Here is a 15,327-nt window from a genome sequence, read left to right on the forward strand (position 1 = left end):
ATATATATATATATATATATATATATATATATATATATATATATATATATATATATATATATATATATATATATATATATATATATATATATATGTCTATGTTGGTATGTTTAAATGGGTATAAGATCCAATTATTATTTCAATTTTTCTTATTGTTCTATAAATAAATTATATAATTATATACTTGATATATGTTTTTCTAGGTGTGACAAAAAAAAAATCGTTCTTTATTTAATTCAATGTATTTGGTTGAAATTTATTTTATTATATTATTTGTTACTAATTTGCATTTGTAATTTATTTGATGTAGAAAATAATGATGATCAAAGAAATTCTACTGTTTATTATGGAGTTGATCATTTGTTGGAATTAGGCCGTTATTATGTACAATGTTGGCTATTTGTACTAATTGTACCTACAATTGAATATTTTATTAGATTTAATTTTTTTTTCTTTTTGTGTGTAATATTTGTTTTATTTTATAGATATCGTTTTTAAAGATTAGTATACAAAATATTAAAAAAAAAATTACACATATTAAAGAGTAGTTTGATTTGTGCTATATGATATTCGAGTTGTTATTTGTTTGTTATAAAATAGCATCCGTTTTATTACTATTAGTTACTATTTTTTACTGCTCTATAAATATATATATCCCGTGCATCGCACGGGGTAGAGTACTAGTTGCTCTTAGTTACTATTTTTTACTGCTCTATAAATATATATATCCCGTGCATCGCACGGGGTAGAGTACTAGTTGCTCTTAAAATACGTAGTAGTTCATGAACTTAAGTTTTTACTGCTTTATAAATATATATATCACGTGCATCGCACGGGGTAGAGTACTAGTTGCTCTTAAAATACGTAGTAGTTCATGAACTTAATAAACATACTTTTATTAGTTAGTAATAGTGAAAACATTGCGCTAAAGTAGTAAAGGCACACAATATACGCTAGAGGACACACAAAGCAAAGTATACGGGCACACAATTGAAACACCACGTTTGGGGCTATGGACACTACCCCAAAAGTCCACGTTTATAAATTTGCTTGTATTTTTATTTTGCATTTAAAAAATTAAGTAGATGAATTATATAAAAGTTCAATAGTTTGTGTTTAAAAAATGGAATAGTCCACGTCAAATGCTAATCCTAATTGATTATAAATCGTAGAAACATGCATTCATATATTGTTTTAATATTTTCGTGTGCCATTGGAGTTGTTGTTGTGTGCCCGAGCCACATATCAAAGTTTTTAATATTAAAGCGTAGAAAACAAAATTAAAGTATTAAAGGGTGGATTGCATAATGTATTAGTAACAAGTTGGAAATTGAATTAGTAAATGCTGATTTTGAATTAACTAAAAACATGGTAAATTAAAACTTCCAAAAATTAAACACTCTACTCCAAAAGACAATAATAACCTCTCAGCCTAATATGACCACATATAACCCAAAACATAACCAAAAATACAATTAATCTTAGACCATTAGATATTACAACCCAAAACATAACCAAAAATACAATTAATCTTAGACCATTAGATATTACAATCCAACGTACACAATTAGTCCTCGTAATCTCTATAATACATTAGTCCACTGAATACATTTCTATATATTATTATATGATGATGATCTGAAGATAACTACTTATAGTAATTAGTGATGATAGCCAGGCAGTTTCTCTTTGATCTTCTCCACCACACTCTTCTTCTCCGGGTGATGCCCTCCGGTAGTAGTGAAGGTTGCGCCGCCGTGGATCACTGTATCTGTAGTCGCAGCGTGTGCATGCTCCTCCTTCTGTTCTTTGTTCTTCCCCGGCAGTTTTTCCTTTTATCTTCTCCGTCAGCCCTTTCTTCTTTCTTCTTCCGCCTTGCCCGTCGTCTTCAGACTACATACATACCATATACCATATTAATATTTGGGCATCTATTAGTTAATAATTAATATGGACAATAAATAATAATAATACGTAGACAAAAACTTATGTGAGATCGCTTCACCAGTCTTAATTCGTGAGACTGGCCAGATCAACATAATTATGGTTAGTTTTTGATTAATTTTTATGATCAAAATTATGTTTGACCCGATTCGTCTCACCCCAGTACGAGACATATATGTATAGTACGTAGTTGTAGTGAAGATAATCTTACCGAGCTAGAGCTTGAACTGCCGGAGCGGTTAAGTTGGGGCTGTTGGTACGGTTCTTCCGGCCGCTGTTTGATTACTGCAGTGTCGTACTCATGAGTTACTACGACGTTGTCGGAGCCAACGGCGGTGGCGACACCGGTGAGGTGCATCGGACGGCCGCGCTCGTCGGTGAGGTATACGGGGTTTCCATGCTGGTCCGTTAGCTGAATTGGATTGCCATGCTCGTCACGTACATGAGCAGACATTTTACGTACAAGATTATTAGAGGATTAATTGGATACAAATCAGAAATGTGGAGATCGATATTCCCTTAGCTTCCTCGTTCCCTACCATTTAAAGGAGCAACCTTAGCTTTTTAGTGCATGACTTCATGCCACTGCGTCCTCACACGTTGCATTTGGGAAAAACCCACCGCTTGCCACGTAAGATTACGGTGACACGTGTACAGCATTCCGCCCTCCTGCAGCTGGCTGCTTAACCGACATTAATTAACTGTCCCTTGAATCCATTATATTATCATCCCACAGTGAATAAATAAAGAGATTAAGTTCACAATCCAATTTATAATTATAATTATAAGTAGAAGAATCATACAAATACAATGAATCGCTGGCTCAGTCCAGTTTCAAGAAAGAAGAAGAAGAAGAAGATCAAAGAACTGTCAGTATCCATACCATTTAGACATTACAAATTACAAACAAAATATACAACAACAACAACAACACACCGAAAAACACTGAAGCAGCAAATATTAACGCCGTAGAATGAAGAATATAATTAGCCTCACTTGGATGATGAACTGCCTTCTATCCATCATTCTATCCATACCCACGTGAGAGTTAACAGTGACTATACAGAATCACGCACGTACACACATCTCTTTCTATCATTTTCTCTCTCTCTCTTCCTGTATCTACATGAAAGCTCCAAAAAAGGTTTCTTTTATTATGTACTGTGTAGAGAAATGAAGAACTTTAACAAGACAAACCATTGCTTTCTCTTTCAATCTCCCTCTCTCTTTTTGGGCATTGCTTTGTTGTGTTTGGTTTCTTGGTATCTCCTTATTGTTGTGATTTGGTGTTTGCTTGACTTGCTTCTTTGAATTTGATTGGTTAAGGAGTGCAATCCCTAACTACCAGTTGGTAGACCTAAACCCTCCCTTAAACCTCCGTGGATATAAAGGCCACCTGGCGTTGATGCAATGCCCACCATATATCTTTTTTTTTTTTTTTTAAATTTGTTATCCTTGTCTTAATCAATGTTTTTTTTTAAACTCCGACTAATCCCCGCTCGTTCCGAGATGCACTGAAAAAAATTACTATAGAAATTTAGAAAAGACAATACCAGCTTCATATGTAAATAAACAAGAATGAACACATTATAAGAGCGTTTAACATAATTGCAAATTACATGCTTAAAAATCGATAAAGCATTGTCAATCTCTCATTACGAGCATTTTAGTTGTTTCAATAAGACGAAAATATATTGTTGTTTTAATAGGGTATGGCAAATTAGCAACTAAAGTAAGACAAAAATAGCAAAATTTAGGTGAAAACAAGTACATATTAAATACGTGTAATATTTAAAAAAATAAAAAATAAGTATGACGAAAGTAAATAAATATTTGTGCAATGATGTAACGTTAGTTGAGTGCTCATACCAAAGTCTTTTAACAAATCATCTAGCCGGCTAAAAATGCCAGCATTGCAAATTGCAAGGTTATTCATGTCATTTCCGAGCGGTTATGGCTCGTTATTCAGCATTGCCGGTTATGGCTCGTTATTTCTTGATAGATTTCAGTTATATGGCCGTTGCCTTTCTTGATCGTATTTCCGTATCCTCTTCTATATATATATACATATTATATTTTTTAATATGGAATATTGTATGCCATGCCGAATATGAATGACAATTCAGAGGAGAAGCCCTTCTTCAATGATTGGGTAAAATTTCCTAATCTCTCATCTTAGATGGATATGAGTTTAGTTTTCTATACTATTTTTTTTCCTATTCTGAATCCGACTCCAAAATCGAATTTCGTAATTTCTCATCTTATTCCAGTTGTATGCGGAATCACGCTCCCAAAATAGGATATCCAGGCAGGCCCTACAGTTTTACCAGACGAACTACGGGTTTAAACAACCATTGAATGTAATGTGTTCTTCAAGGTTTCTACAAAAATGGCGGTCTGCTGGAGAGATTGAACAGCGTCTTTCAAGTGTTCTTGCAGAGAAAGCCGTCATCTGGGCTTCGAATTGCATCGTCCAGGAGTTGGGCGGAGGAGGGTATGATGGCCTGAAAGTCTACAGGTGATTTTCTTGATTTATATGCTTTTTTTCTTTACAGTTTGGCCCTAATTTGAATGAACTTACAGCTGTGATCACCAATCATCGATGTCTGGGAAATCTTGTATATCTCAAATTGCAAAGCAGCAGAGCAGCAAACTTGTATTTGCCACCGATAATCTGTACTTTAGCAAGAAACTGCTCAAGCTTGCCGGTGTTCCCGTTCTTCTGTTGAAGAATACCGTTCTGATGTTGATGAAACCATCCCGGGCACAGCGCCAGTTCGCGAAGGCTGAGGCTGAGGCACAGAAGGCTGAGGCTGAGGAGTTTGCCAAGCAAAGGAAAAGGAAGGCTGGGAAGGCTGAGGCTGAGGAGTTCGGGAAGCAAAGGAAAAGGAAGGCTGGGAAGGCTGAGGCTGAGGAGTTCGCTAAGCAAAGGAAAAGGAAATCCCATTAGTTAAATGGATTTTGCGAATTACAGACTCTTGTACATAAGAAGTCGTTACCTCCTTTGAAAACTTGTTTGTCTTGTTGAAGTTCTTCATTTCTCTACACAGTACATAATAAAAGAAACCTTTTTTGGAGCTTTCATGTAGATACAGGAAGAGAGAGAGAGANTCTCTCTCTCTCTTCCTGTATCTACATGAAAGCTCCAAAAAAGGTTTCTTTTATTATGTACTGTGTAGAGAAATGAAGAACTTTAACAAGACAAACCATTGCTTTCTCTTTCAATCTCCCTCTCTCTTTTTGGGCATTGCTTTGTTGTGTTTGGTTTCTTGGTATCTCCTTATTGTTGTGATTTGGTGTTTGCTTGACTTGCTTCTTTGAATTTGATTGGTTAAGGAGTGCAATCCCTAACTACCAGTTGGTAGACCTAAACCCTCCCTTAAACCTCCGTGGATATAAAGGCCACCTGGCGTTGATGCAATGCCCACCATATATCTTTTTTTTTTTTTTTAAATTTGTTATCCTTGTCTTAATCAATGTTTTTTTTTAAACCTACCAGGTTATCCGAGTTTTTCTCCGTCCCTTTAAAATCTATCCGACTAATCCCCGCTCGTTCCGAGATGCACTGAAAAAAATTACTATAGAAATTTAGAAAAGACAATACCAGCTTCATATGTAAATAAACAAGAATGAACACATTATAAGAGCGTTTAACATAATTGCAAATTACATGCTTAAAAATCGATAAAGCATTGTCAATCTCTCATTACGAGCATTTTAGTTGTTTCAATAAGACGAAAATATATTGTTGTTTTAATAGGGTATGGCAAATTAGCAACTAAAGTAAGACAAAAATAGCAAAATTTAGGTGAAAACAAGTACATATTAAATACGTGTAATATTTAAAAAAATAAAAAATAAGTATGACGAAAGTAAATAAATATTTGTGCAATGATGTAACGTTAGTTGAGTGCTCATACCAAAGTCTTTTAACAAATCATCTAGCCGGCTAAAAATGCCAGCATTGCAAATTGCAAGGTTATTCATGTCATTTCCGAGCGGTTATGGCTCGTTATTCAGCATTGCCGGTTATGGCTCGTTATTTCTTGATAGATTTCAGTTATATGGCCGTTGCCTTTCTTGATCGTATTTCCGTATCCTCTTCTATATATATATACATATTATATTTTTTAATATGGAATATTGTATGCCATGCCGAATATGAATGACAATTCAGAGGAGAAGCCCTTCTTCAATGATTGGGTAAAATTTCCTAATCTCTCATCTTAGATGGATATGAGTTTAGTTTTCTATACTATTTTTTTTCCTATTCTGAATCCGACTCCAAAATCGAATTTCGTAATTTCTCATCTTATTCCAGTTGTATGCGGAATCACGCTCCCAAAATAGGATATCCAGGCAGGCCCTACAGTTTTACCAGACGAACTACGGGTTTAAACAACCATTGAATGTAATGTGTTCTTCAAGGTTTCTACAAAAATGGCGGTCTGCTGGAGAGATTGAACAGCGTCTTTCAAGTGTTCTTGCAGAGAAAGCCGTCATCTGGGCTTCGAATTGCATCGTCCAGGAGTTGGGCGGAGGAGGGTATGATGGCCTGAAAGTCTACAGGTGATTTTCTTGATTTATATGCTTTTTTTCTTTACAGTTTGGCCCTAATTTGAATGAACTTACAGCTGTGATCACCAATCATCGATGTCTGGGAAATCTTGTATATCTCAAATTGCAAAGCAGCAGAGCAGCAAACTTGTATTTGCCACCGATAATCTGTACTTTAGCAAGAAACTGCTCAAGCTTGCCGGTGTTCCCGTTCTTCTGTTGAAGAATACCGTTCTGATGTTGATGAAACCATCCCGGGCACAGCGCCAGTTCGCGAAGGCTGAGGCTGAGGCACAGAAGGCTGAGGCTGAGGAGTTTGCCAAGCAAAGGAAAAGGAAGGCTGGGAAGGCTGAGGCTGAGGAGTTCGGGAAGCAAAGGAAAAGGAAGGCTGGGAAGGCTGAGGCTGAGGAGTTCGCTAAGCAAAGGAAAAGGAAATCCCATTAGTTAAATGGATTTTGCGAATTACAGACTCTTGTACATAAGAAGTCGTTACCTCCTTTGAAAACTTGTTTGTCTTGTTGAAGTTCTTCATTTCTCTACACAGTACATAATAAAAGAAACCTTTTTTGGAGCTTTCATGTAGATACAGGAAGAGAGAGAGAGAGAAAATGATAGAAAGAGATGTGTGTACGTGCGTGATTCTGTATAGTCACTGTTAACTCTCACGTGGGTGTGGATAGAATGATGGATAGATGATATCTTTGACAATCTTTCTTGTAATTGCCATTAGTTTTCAATTCATTCCTACCAAACCACTCAAGTGCATCAACTTTAATTCCCTCTGAACAATACACTCTCACCAAGCTCTCTTCCTCTTCAATGGTTGCGGAGGATTAAGCACCCGAGAAGGCCGAGATATCCAAACTAATTAAACAAAAATTATGGCCTCAGCTCCCCCACTCCCAATCCAGAGGCTTCCGAAAATGGAAGATGGGCCCACTTCAACTGTGTCGCTGCCGTACTCGAGCAATCCAAAGAAGCGGTGGTCCAATTGGTTGCCGTTGTTCGTAGCCATAGTGGTGGTAGCTGAGATCGGTTTCCTGGGCCGACTCGACATGGCGAAGAATGTTGACCTGGTCAACTCTTGGGCTGACTCCTTCTACCAGTTCACTACCTCGTCTCTGTCGTCGATGTCCACCGTCCCCGCCGCCGATGACGGTTTTACTGCTCGCGGCGGCTATGCGGCCAGGATCACTGAGGAGCGGGATCCGCGCCCCGGATTGGAGAGCTGCGAAGAGTGGTTGGAGAAGGAGGACACCGTGGCTTATTCGAGAGATTTTGAAAAATACCCAATTTTCGTACACGGTGGCGAACAGGTTCGTCCACATGCATGAAACCTACTTGTCGCTTTTCCTATTTCTATTTCAGTTAATATTCCCCAGTTGATTCGGTTTGCATATATAGCTAATTTTTTCGATATGATTAAGTGAATTAATCTCGAAACAGAAGAAAATTAGCAATCCTTTTAGACTGTAGCTTCTGCATATTAACTGTATGATGAAATCACTGGAATCTTAAAACCATAAATGTGAAGCAATGAGCTTAGAAGCTTTATCTGAAGATTATATATATACCCCCCTCTTAACGTTTTTGCTAATGTAATTGTGGATTGTAAGACTAGAACATTGGCAAAGAGGGAGAAGCTGCCAGAGGATTGATGCATTTCATGTTTTGTTTAAATACCAACAAGTTTCTCGTCTTTACTGTCTAGGAATGGAAATTCTGTGCTGTGGGGTGTACATTTGGAGCTCAAGCTGACAGGACGCCTGATGCTGCATTTGGAATGCCTCAATCAGGTGGCACAGCTAGTATACTTCGGTCGATGGAGTCTGCAGAATACTATGCTGAGAACAACATTGCTATGGCAAGACGGTGGGTAAGCACGCTGTGAAAGGACTCACGGTATTAGGGTATTATTTCGTTGAGCTAAAGGCTTTGTGCACATGACCATCTAAATCTTCACTCTCTCACTGAAATTTGTGTTTGAACTTATCTTTAGAAATTCTGTCTGGTTATTTGCTTAGGTTATAATTTTTTGCTTGATGACTAGATGAAGAGCCACTTTCAACTATAAAGTATCAATTTTAATTTTCTAAAATTTCTTAAAGTTTGTCATTCAATGTCACAAGGAATGCATGCTATTTTGAGACTGAATGATTCTATGACCTCCATTTGGAGACTTGATCTACCTGTGGGCTTTGGCATTCATGCCCCTTTGTAATCATGATGGTATGTATGATTGACTGCAAATCTGACGCTCTGACAGTTAGAGAACCAACTTCCTCTTCAGATTCGTTAATCTGAAAAGTAATGAGGGAAAGAAAAGGATAGTGAAGCACATCAATAAAATAAGATATGTGTTCTGAATATAGGTTGCTTTGATTTGTGGTGGGATGCTCAAGTGCAAAATCTGGAAAGGCTGCAGGGATGGGGTTGGGTGAGAGTAGTGGAAAGATAGGAAATGTGAAATCACTCAAATCAGAGAAGTCATCAGCATTGTATAGACATGAGTGTCCAGTAACTTTGTGGATCTTTTGATTTCATTTCGATGACATAGCAAAATCACAACCTCAGTATGCAGTAAGGAGAAAGCGTGTAGATCCTTACAGTTGAAAATAATTGCACTCTTTTCTTTGTTGATTCCAATGTGAAAATTATATGCTTGACATATCAGTCATACTTGAGAATCAAGTTTAGATACAGCTAGTAACCCTGAGAGGGCTTTCAGAGTTTACACCAGCTTTATGTACTACTCCGTATTTTATTACTTGTACATGCACATTGCCTTCAAGTTGGGGCTTCTGAAGATGTCATTTAAGATAAGGACAATTGTGTATTAGTATAGGCGTGTCTTCAACTTCTGCAATACAAAACTTGTATATGGATCACACATTTTGAAATATGGAACCTTTTTTTAATTGAGAAATTTATGGATCTTACTTTAGTAGAGATTTTATTTCATATTAACACAGTTGATCCAGAGAACATTATGTAACTAACTTTTCTAAACTCTATGATTTATTAGGAGGGGATACGACATTGTAATGACTACAAGTCTTTCTTCAGATGTTCCTGTTGGATATTTCTCATGGGCTGAGTATGACATTATGGCACCAGTCCAACCTAAGACACAGAAGGCTCTGGCTGCTGCATTCATTTCTAACTGCGGTGCTCGCAATTTTCGGTTGCAAGCTCTTGAAGCACTTGAAAAAGAAAGCATCAGCATTGATTCTTATGGCAGTTGTCATCGAAATAAGGATGGCAGAGGTTAGTATATTTTTTTGCACACGTATGTGTGTGTGTTTTTAATTTTTTAAAAATATTTTTTAATTTTTATTTTTGTTACAGTGGACAAAGTAGATACTCTGAGGCAGTACAAATTCAGCTTGGCTTTTGAAAATTCCAATGAGGAGGATTATGTTACTGAAAAGTTCTCCCAATCTCTTGTAGCTGGTATTACTTCCCATTTTATTAATTGTTCTTAATTCTACACCCCCATTAGGCTCTGCATTCCTTGTTACTTTAATCATTCTCTCTTTACTCAGACATTAATCTATTTTTTAAAGATTGGTTCTGTATCAATAGTTTTTTTTTTCTCTTCAACTAACCCCCAGTCTTTTAGCTTTGTGGGCATCGTTGCAAACTTGCGGGAAATATGGCGGTTAATAGGGGCACGTGTGTGATTGTGGTTTTGTTGGGTATCCTAGCACACAGGTTTGCATCTGTCTTATGTCCAAAGGAGTATTATAAATGGGGGACCATGTCCCTTCCAAGCATCAACACATGCGTGTTCAGTTATCTTTTTCACCTAATCAGTCGTTGGTCATGGGCTANTTTTTTGGAGCTTTCATGTAGATACAGGAAGAGAGAGAGAGAGAAAATGATAGAAAGAGATGTGTGTACGTGCGTGATTCTGTATAGTCACTGTTAACTCTCACGTGGGTGTGGATAGAATGATGGATAGATGATATCTTTGACAATCTTTCTTGTAATTGCCATTAGTTTTCAATTCATTCCTACCAAACCACTCAAGTGCATCAACTTTAATTCCCTCTGAACAATACACTCTCACCAAGCTCTCTTCCTCTTCAATGGTTGCGGAGGATTAAGCACCCGAGAAGGCCGAGATATCCAAACTAATTAAACAAAAATTATGGCCTCAGCTCCCCCACTCCCAATCCAGAGGCTTCCGAAAATGGAAGATGGGCCCACTTCAACTGTGTCGCTGCCGTACTCGAGCAATCCAAAGAAGCGGTGGTCCAATTGGTTGCCGTTGTTCGTAGCCATAGTGGTGGTAGCTGAGATCGGTTTCCTGGGCCGACTCGACATGGCGAAGAATGTTGACCTGGTCAACTCTTGGGCTGACTCCTTCTACCAGTTCACTACCTCGTCTCTGTCGTCGATGTCCACCGTCCCCGCCGCCGATGACGGTTTTACTGCTCGCGGCGGCTATGCGGCCAGGATCACTGAGGAGCGGGATCCGCGCCCCGGATTGGAGAGCTGCGAAGAGTGGTTGGAGAAGGAGGACACCGTGGCTTATTCGAGAGATTTTGAAAAATACCCAATTTTCGTACACGGTGGCGAACAGGTTCGTCCACATGCATGAAACCTACTTGTCGCTTTTCCTATTTCTATTTCAGTTAATATTCCCCAGTTGATTCGGTTTGCATATATAGCTAATTTTTTCGATATGATTAAGTGAATTAATCTCGAAACAGAAGAAAATTAGCAATCCTTTTAGACTGTAGCTTCTGCATATTAACTGTATGATGAAATCACTGGAATCTTAAAACCATAAATGTGAAGCAATGAGCTTAGAAGCTTTATCTGAAGATTATATATATACCCCCCTCTTAACGTTTTTGCTAATGTAATTGTGGATTGTAAGACTAGAACATTGGCAAAGAGGGAGAAGCTGCCAGAGGATTGATGCATTTCATGTTTTGTTTAAATACCAACAAGTTTCTCGTCTTTACTGTCTAGGAATGGAAATTCTGTGCTGTGGGGTGTACATTTGGAGCTCAAGCTGACAGGACGCCTGATGCTGCATTTGGAATGCCTCAATCAGGTGGCACAGCTAGTATACTTCGGTCGATGGAGTCTGCAGAATACTATGCTGAGAACAACATTGCTATGGCAAGACGGTGGGTAAGCACGCTGTGAAAGGACTCACGGTATTAGGGTATTATTTCGTTGAGCTAAAGGCTTTGTGCACATGACCATCTAAATCTTCACTCTCTCACTGAAATTTGTGTTTGAACTTATCTTTAGAAATTCTGTCTGGTTATTTGCTTAGGTTATAATTTTTTGCTTGATGACTAGATGAAGAGCCACTTTCAACTATAAAGTATCAATTTTAATTTTCTAAAATTTCTTAAAGTTTGTCATTCAATGTCACAAGGAATGCATGCTATTTTGAGACTGAATGATTCTATGACCTCCATTTGGAGACTTGATCTACCTGTGGGCTTTGGCATTCATGCCCCTTTGTAATCATGATGGTATGTATGATTGACTGCAAATCTGACGCTCTGACAGTTAGAGAACCAACTTCCTCTTCAGATTCGTTAATCTGAAAAGTAATGAGGGAAAGAAAAGGATAGTGAAGCACATCAATAAAATAAGATATGTGTTCTGAATATAGGTTGCTTTGATTTGTGGTGGGATGCTCAAGTGCAAAATCTGGAAAGGCTGCAGGGATGGGGTTGGGTGAGAGTAGTGGAAAGATAGGAAATGTGAAATCACTCAAATCAGAGAAGTCATCAGCATTGTATAGACATGAGTGTCCAGTAACTTTGTGGATCTTTTGATTTCATTTCGATGACATAGCAAAATCACAACCTCAGTATGCAGTAAGGAGAAAGCGTGTAGATCCTTACAGTTGAAAATAATTGCACTCTTTTCTTTGTTGATTCCAATGTGAAAATTATATGCTTGACATATCAGTCATACTTGAGAATCAAGTTTAGATACAGCTAGTAACCCTGAGAGGGCTTTCAGAGTTTACACCAGCTTTATGTACTACTCCGTATTTTATTACTTGTACATGCACATTGCCTTCAAGTTGGGGCTTCTGAAGATGTCATTTAAGATAAGGACAATTGTGTATTAGTATAGGCGTGTCTTCAACTTCTGCAATACAAAACTTGTATATGGATCACACATTTTGAAATATGGAACCTTTTTTTAATTGAGAAATTTATGGATCTTACTTTAGTAGAGATTTTATTTCATATTAACACAGTTGATCCAGAGAACATTATGTAACTAACTTTTCTAAACTCTATGATTTATTAGGAGGGGATACGACATTGTAATGACTACAAGTCTTTCTTCAGATGTTCCTGTTGGATATTTCTCATGGGCTGAGTATGACATTATGGCACCAGTCCAACCTAAGACACAGAAGGCTCTGGCTGCTGCATTCATTTCTAACTGCGGTGCTCGCAATTTTCGGTTGCAAGCTCTTGAAGCACTTGAAAAAGAAAGCATCAGCATTGATTCTTATGGCAGTTGTCATCGAAATAAGGATGGCAGAGGTTAGTATATTTTTTTGCACACGTGAAATAAGGATGGCAGAGGTTAGTATATTTTTTTGCACACGTATGTGTGTGTGTTTTTAATTTTTTAAAAATATTTTTTAATTTTTATTTTTGTTACAGTGGACAAAGTAGATACTCTGAGGCAGTACAAATTCAGCTTGGCTTTTGAAAATTCCAATGAGGAGGATTATGTTACTGAAAAGTTCTCCCAATCTCTTGTAGCTGGTATTACTTCCCATTTTATTAATTGTTCTTAATTCTACACCCCCATTAGGCTCTGCATTCCTTGTTACTTTAATCATTCTCTCTTTACTCAGACATTAATCTATTTTTTAAAGATTGGTTCTGTATCAATAGTTTTTTTTTTCTCTTCAACTAACCCCCAGTCTTTTAGCTTTGTGGGCATCGTTGCAAACTTGCGGGAAATATGGCGGTTAATAGGGGCACGTGTGTGATTGTGGTTTTGTTGGGTATCCTAGCACACAGGTTTGCATCTGTCTTATGTCCAAAGGAGTATTATAAATGGGGGACCATGTCCCTTCCAAGCATCAACACATGCGTGTTCAGTTATCTTTTTCACCTAATCAGTCGTTGGTCATGGGCTAGTAGCGCCCAACTAACTTTCAAGTCAATCAACATGTCACTTGTTAGGTTTATATGTTGGGTCGTCTTTTGGTTATGATTTGATTCCTTATTGTGTTTATTCAATTTGTAGCCCATTTACAATATTTTAATAGCTTGGCCAATTATTAACATATTGTCATATTCCTTTTATTGATCTTATATTAATCTAATTTTATAGTGAACGCGGTCATTAAAAATCATTAGTACTGAATATTTGTTAAAGGATTATCTTATAAAGTTGTAAATAATTTTTAAAATTTTAAATGCTTTCTTTCTTTTTATTGTTGGTTTGTGATATATTTAGTCATGATATTAAGAAATCAACACTCGGATGTGCTTAATGCCACAAGAAGTTGTGTATGAACGAGGGAAAGACAACAAAGAATAGTGATTAATTAGAAACCAATTGTAACAGAGTCAGTAGTACTCAAAAAAATTAGAAACCAATTGATTGTTTATTACTTTCTCATAATTTTCTACTAAATATCTATTAATATTTTTTTATAACAAAAACAAACTGATCATCTCTCCCTAATTTTCTACTAAATATCTATTAATATTTTTTTTTTTTAATAAAAAACAAAGTGATCATCTCTCCGTAACATTGGAGAGTTGATGTTGATTCCATTTCATTTATATACAGAAAGAAATGTACATATATTATCATTAGCATATGTTATGATGAGTTGACCTAGGCCACTATGTTCTAAGATTTGATTGCTCATTGGCATCCTTAGCTTGTCCCATGTTGGTTGGTTTATGATTCTAGGGAGCGGTTGTGTATGTCCATTTCACCAGATTCATACACTATTAACTTATTGGTCGAGTTTGTGCTACTGAACTAGATATCCTCGTCCCTCGAGTCCTTAACAAACTTATCAAATATGGTTGAAATGAACGACATTCAAACTTTAATTGTCGAACTCTTTTAGTCCGAATCATCCATCATACATGATTTTTTCAATGGTATTACACGATACACATGACATCTCTTTGTGGATTAAAACAAAAATTTCTTTTCAGAAATCATCCATCATTCATCCCCAAGGTTGGCTACTGGCAATACGTTTTCCATTTCTTTTCAGAAATCCGAAAGTCAGAAGGAGTAGAAGAAGATATAAGGTTTTAAGACTGTTAGAGAAAATTCTCTCTGACAATCGGAAATACAAGAAATTGGAAAACGAAAGCAAAACAAATTACAAGGAAAAATAATCCACGTAGGATTAAACAATTACTTGCGATGAAGATACCACGCTCGGTTGAGTGGCCTTGGAAGAAGACGGGTGAACTGTATGGACTTCGAGGTGGTTGGAAGCACGAGTCGTGTTGTCACTATTCTTAAAACCTTATTTGCCGCTTCCCGAGGTGCTGGAACGTTGCGGCCTAGGCTTCTCAGGATAAAACGTGCTACGATCCGCCGTTTGTGCACTCAAACTTGGACCCGGCGAACTAAACCGTGGAAAGAACGCAGATGGCTTGAAGGAAATATGAGCAGGGTTTTGAGGGAGAAAACAGTGTATTCGTGTGTTCTTGGTGTATGTCTTTATGTCTTTTTCAAACCTGCTACCCACAACGAATATGTAGTGAAGGAAGGTGTATGTCTTTATGTCTTTTTCAAACCTGCTACTCACAACGAATATGTAGTGAAAGAAGGGATCAT

The 15,327-nt window shown here is 37.3% G+C and overlaps 6 protein-coding genes across 9 annotated transcripts in view; 5 read left to right on the forward strand and 1 right to left on the reverse strand.

The window, feature by feature from the left end:
* Nucleotides 1-15,327, forward strand: part of LOC116028673 — a 59,298-nt gene that overhangs the window by 18,360 nt on the left and 25,611 nt on the right. The window lies entirely within an intron of this gene.
* On the reverse strand, nucleotides 1,608-3,146 carry LOC116028679 (embryogenic cell protein 40-like). Its single transcript, XM_031270470.1, is given in 3 exon segments — nucleotides 1,608-1,835; nucleotides 1,837-1,893; nucleotides 2,156-3,146. Coding segments are annotated over 3 exon segments (474 nt in total). The 5' UTR covers nucleotides 2,399-3,146; the 3' UTR covers nucleotides 1,608-1,661.
* On the forward strand, nucleotides 3,960-5,026 carry LOC116028675 (rRNA-processing protein UTP23 homolog). Its single transcript, XM_031270462.1, has 3 exons — nucleotides 3,960-4,096; nucleotides 4,215-4,462; nucleotides 4,528-5,026. Exons 1-3 carry the CDS (start codon nucleotides 4,046-4,048, stop codon nucleotides 4,892-4,894), a joined length of 666 nt encoding a protein of 221 aa, XP_031126322.1. The 5' UTR covers nucleotides 3,960-4,045; the 3' UTR covers nucleotides 4,895-5,026.
* Nucleotides 6,011-7,380, forward strand: LOC116028674 (rRNA-processing protein UTP23 homolog). The gene is made up of 3 exons (XM_031270461.1): nucleotides 6,011-6,147; nucleotides 6,266-6,513; nucleotides 6,579-7,380. The coding sequence occupies exons 1-3, from the start codon at nucleotides 6,097-6,099 to the stop codon at nucleotides 6,943-6,945; spliced, it is 666 nt and encodes a 221-aa protein (XP_031126321.1). The 5' UTR covers nucleotides 6,011-6,096; the 3' UTR covers nucleotides 6,946-7,380.
* On the forward strand, nucleotides 7,231-10,239 carry LOC116028672 (putative fucosyltransferase-like protein). Of its 2 annotated transcripts, none has more exons than XM_031270456.1 (5): nucleotides 7,231-7,817; nucleotides 8,213-8,373; nucleotides 9,527-9,768; nucleotides 9,850-9,954; nucleotides 10,124-10,239. In XM_031270456.1, the coding sequence occupies exons 1-5, from the start codon at nucleotides 7,383-7,385 to the stop codon at nucleotides 10,165-10,167; spliced, it is 987 nt and encodes a 328-aa protein (XP_031126316.1). In that variant the 5' UTR covers nucleotides 7,231-7,382; the 3' UTR covers nucleotides 10,168-10,239. The 2 variants fall into 2 exon arrangements, with proteins under 2 accessions (XP_031126316.1, XP_031126317.1); XM_031270457.1 differs by having other exon boundaries at nucleotides 7,422-7,817; nucleotides 8,213-8,377.
* On the forward strand, nucleotides 10,461-13,924 carry LOC116028671 (putative fucosyltransferase-like protein). 2 transcript variants are annotated; one of them, XM_031270452.1, is made up of 5 exons: nucleotides 10,461-11,089; nucleotides 11,485-11,645; nucleotides 12,799-13,040; nucleotides 13,164-13,268; nucleotides 13,438-13,924. In XM_031270452.1, exons 1-5 carry the CDS (start codon nucleotides 10,655-10,657, stop codon nucleotides 13,479-13,481), a joined length of 987 nt encoding a protein of 328 aa, XP_031126312.1. In that variant the 5' UTR covers nucleotides 10,461-10,654; the 3' UTR covers nucleotides 13,482-13,924. The 2 variants fall into 2 exon arrangements, with proteins under 2 accessions (XP_031126312.1, XP_031126313.1); XM_031270453.1 differs by having other exon boundaries at nucleotides 10,694-11,089; nucleotides 11,485-11,649.

This window comes from Ipomoea triloba, chromosome 9 (genome assembly GCF_003576645.1).
Source record: "Ipomoea triloba cultivar NCNSP0323 chromosome 9, ASM357664v1".
NCBI lineage: Eukaryota > Viridiplantae > Streptophyta > Magnoliopsida > Solanales > Convolvulaceae > Ipomoea > Ipomoea triloba.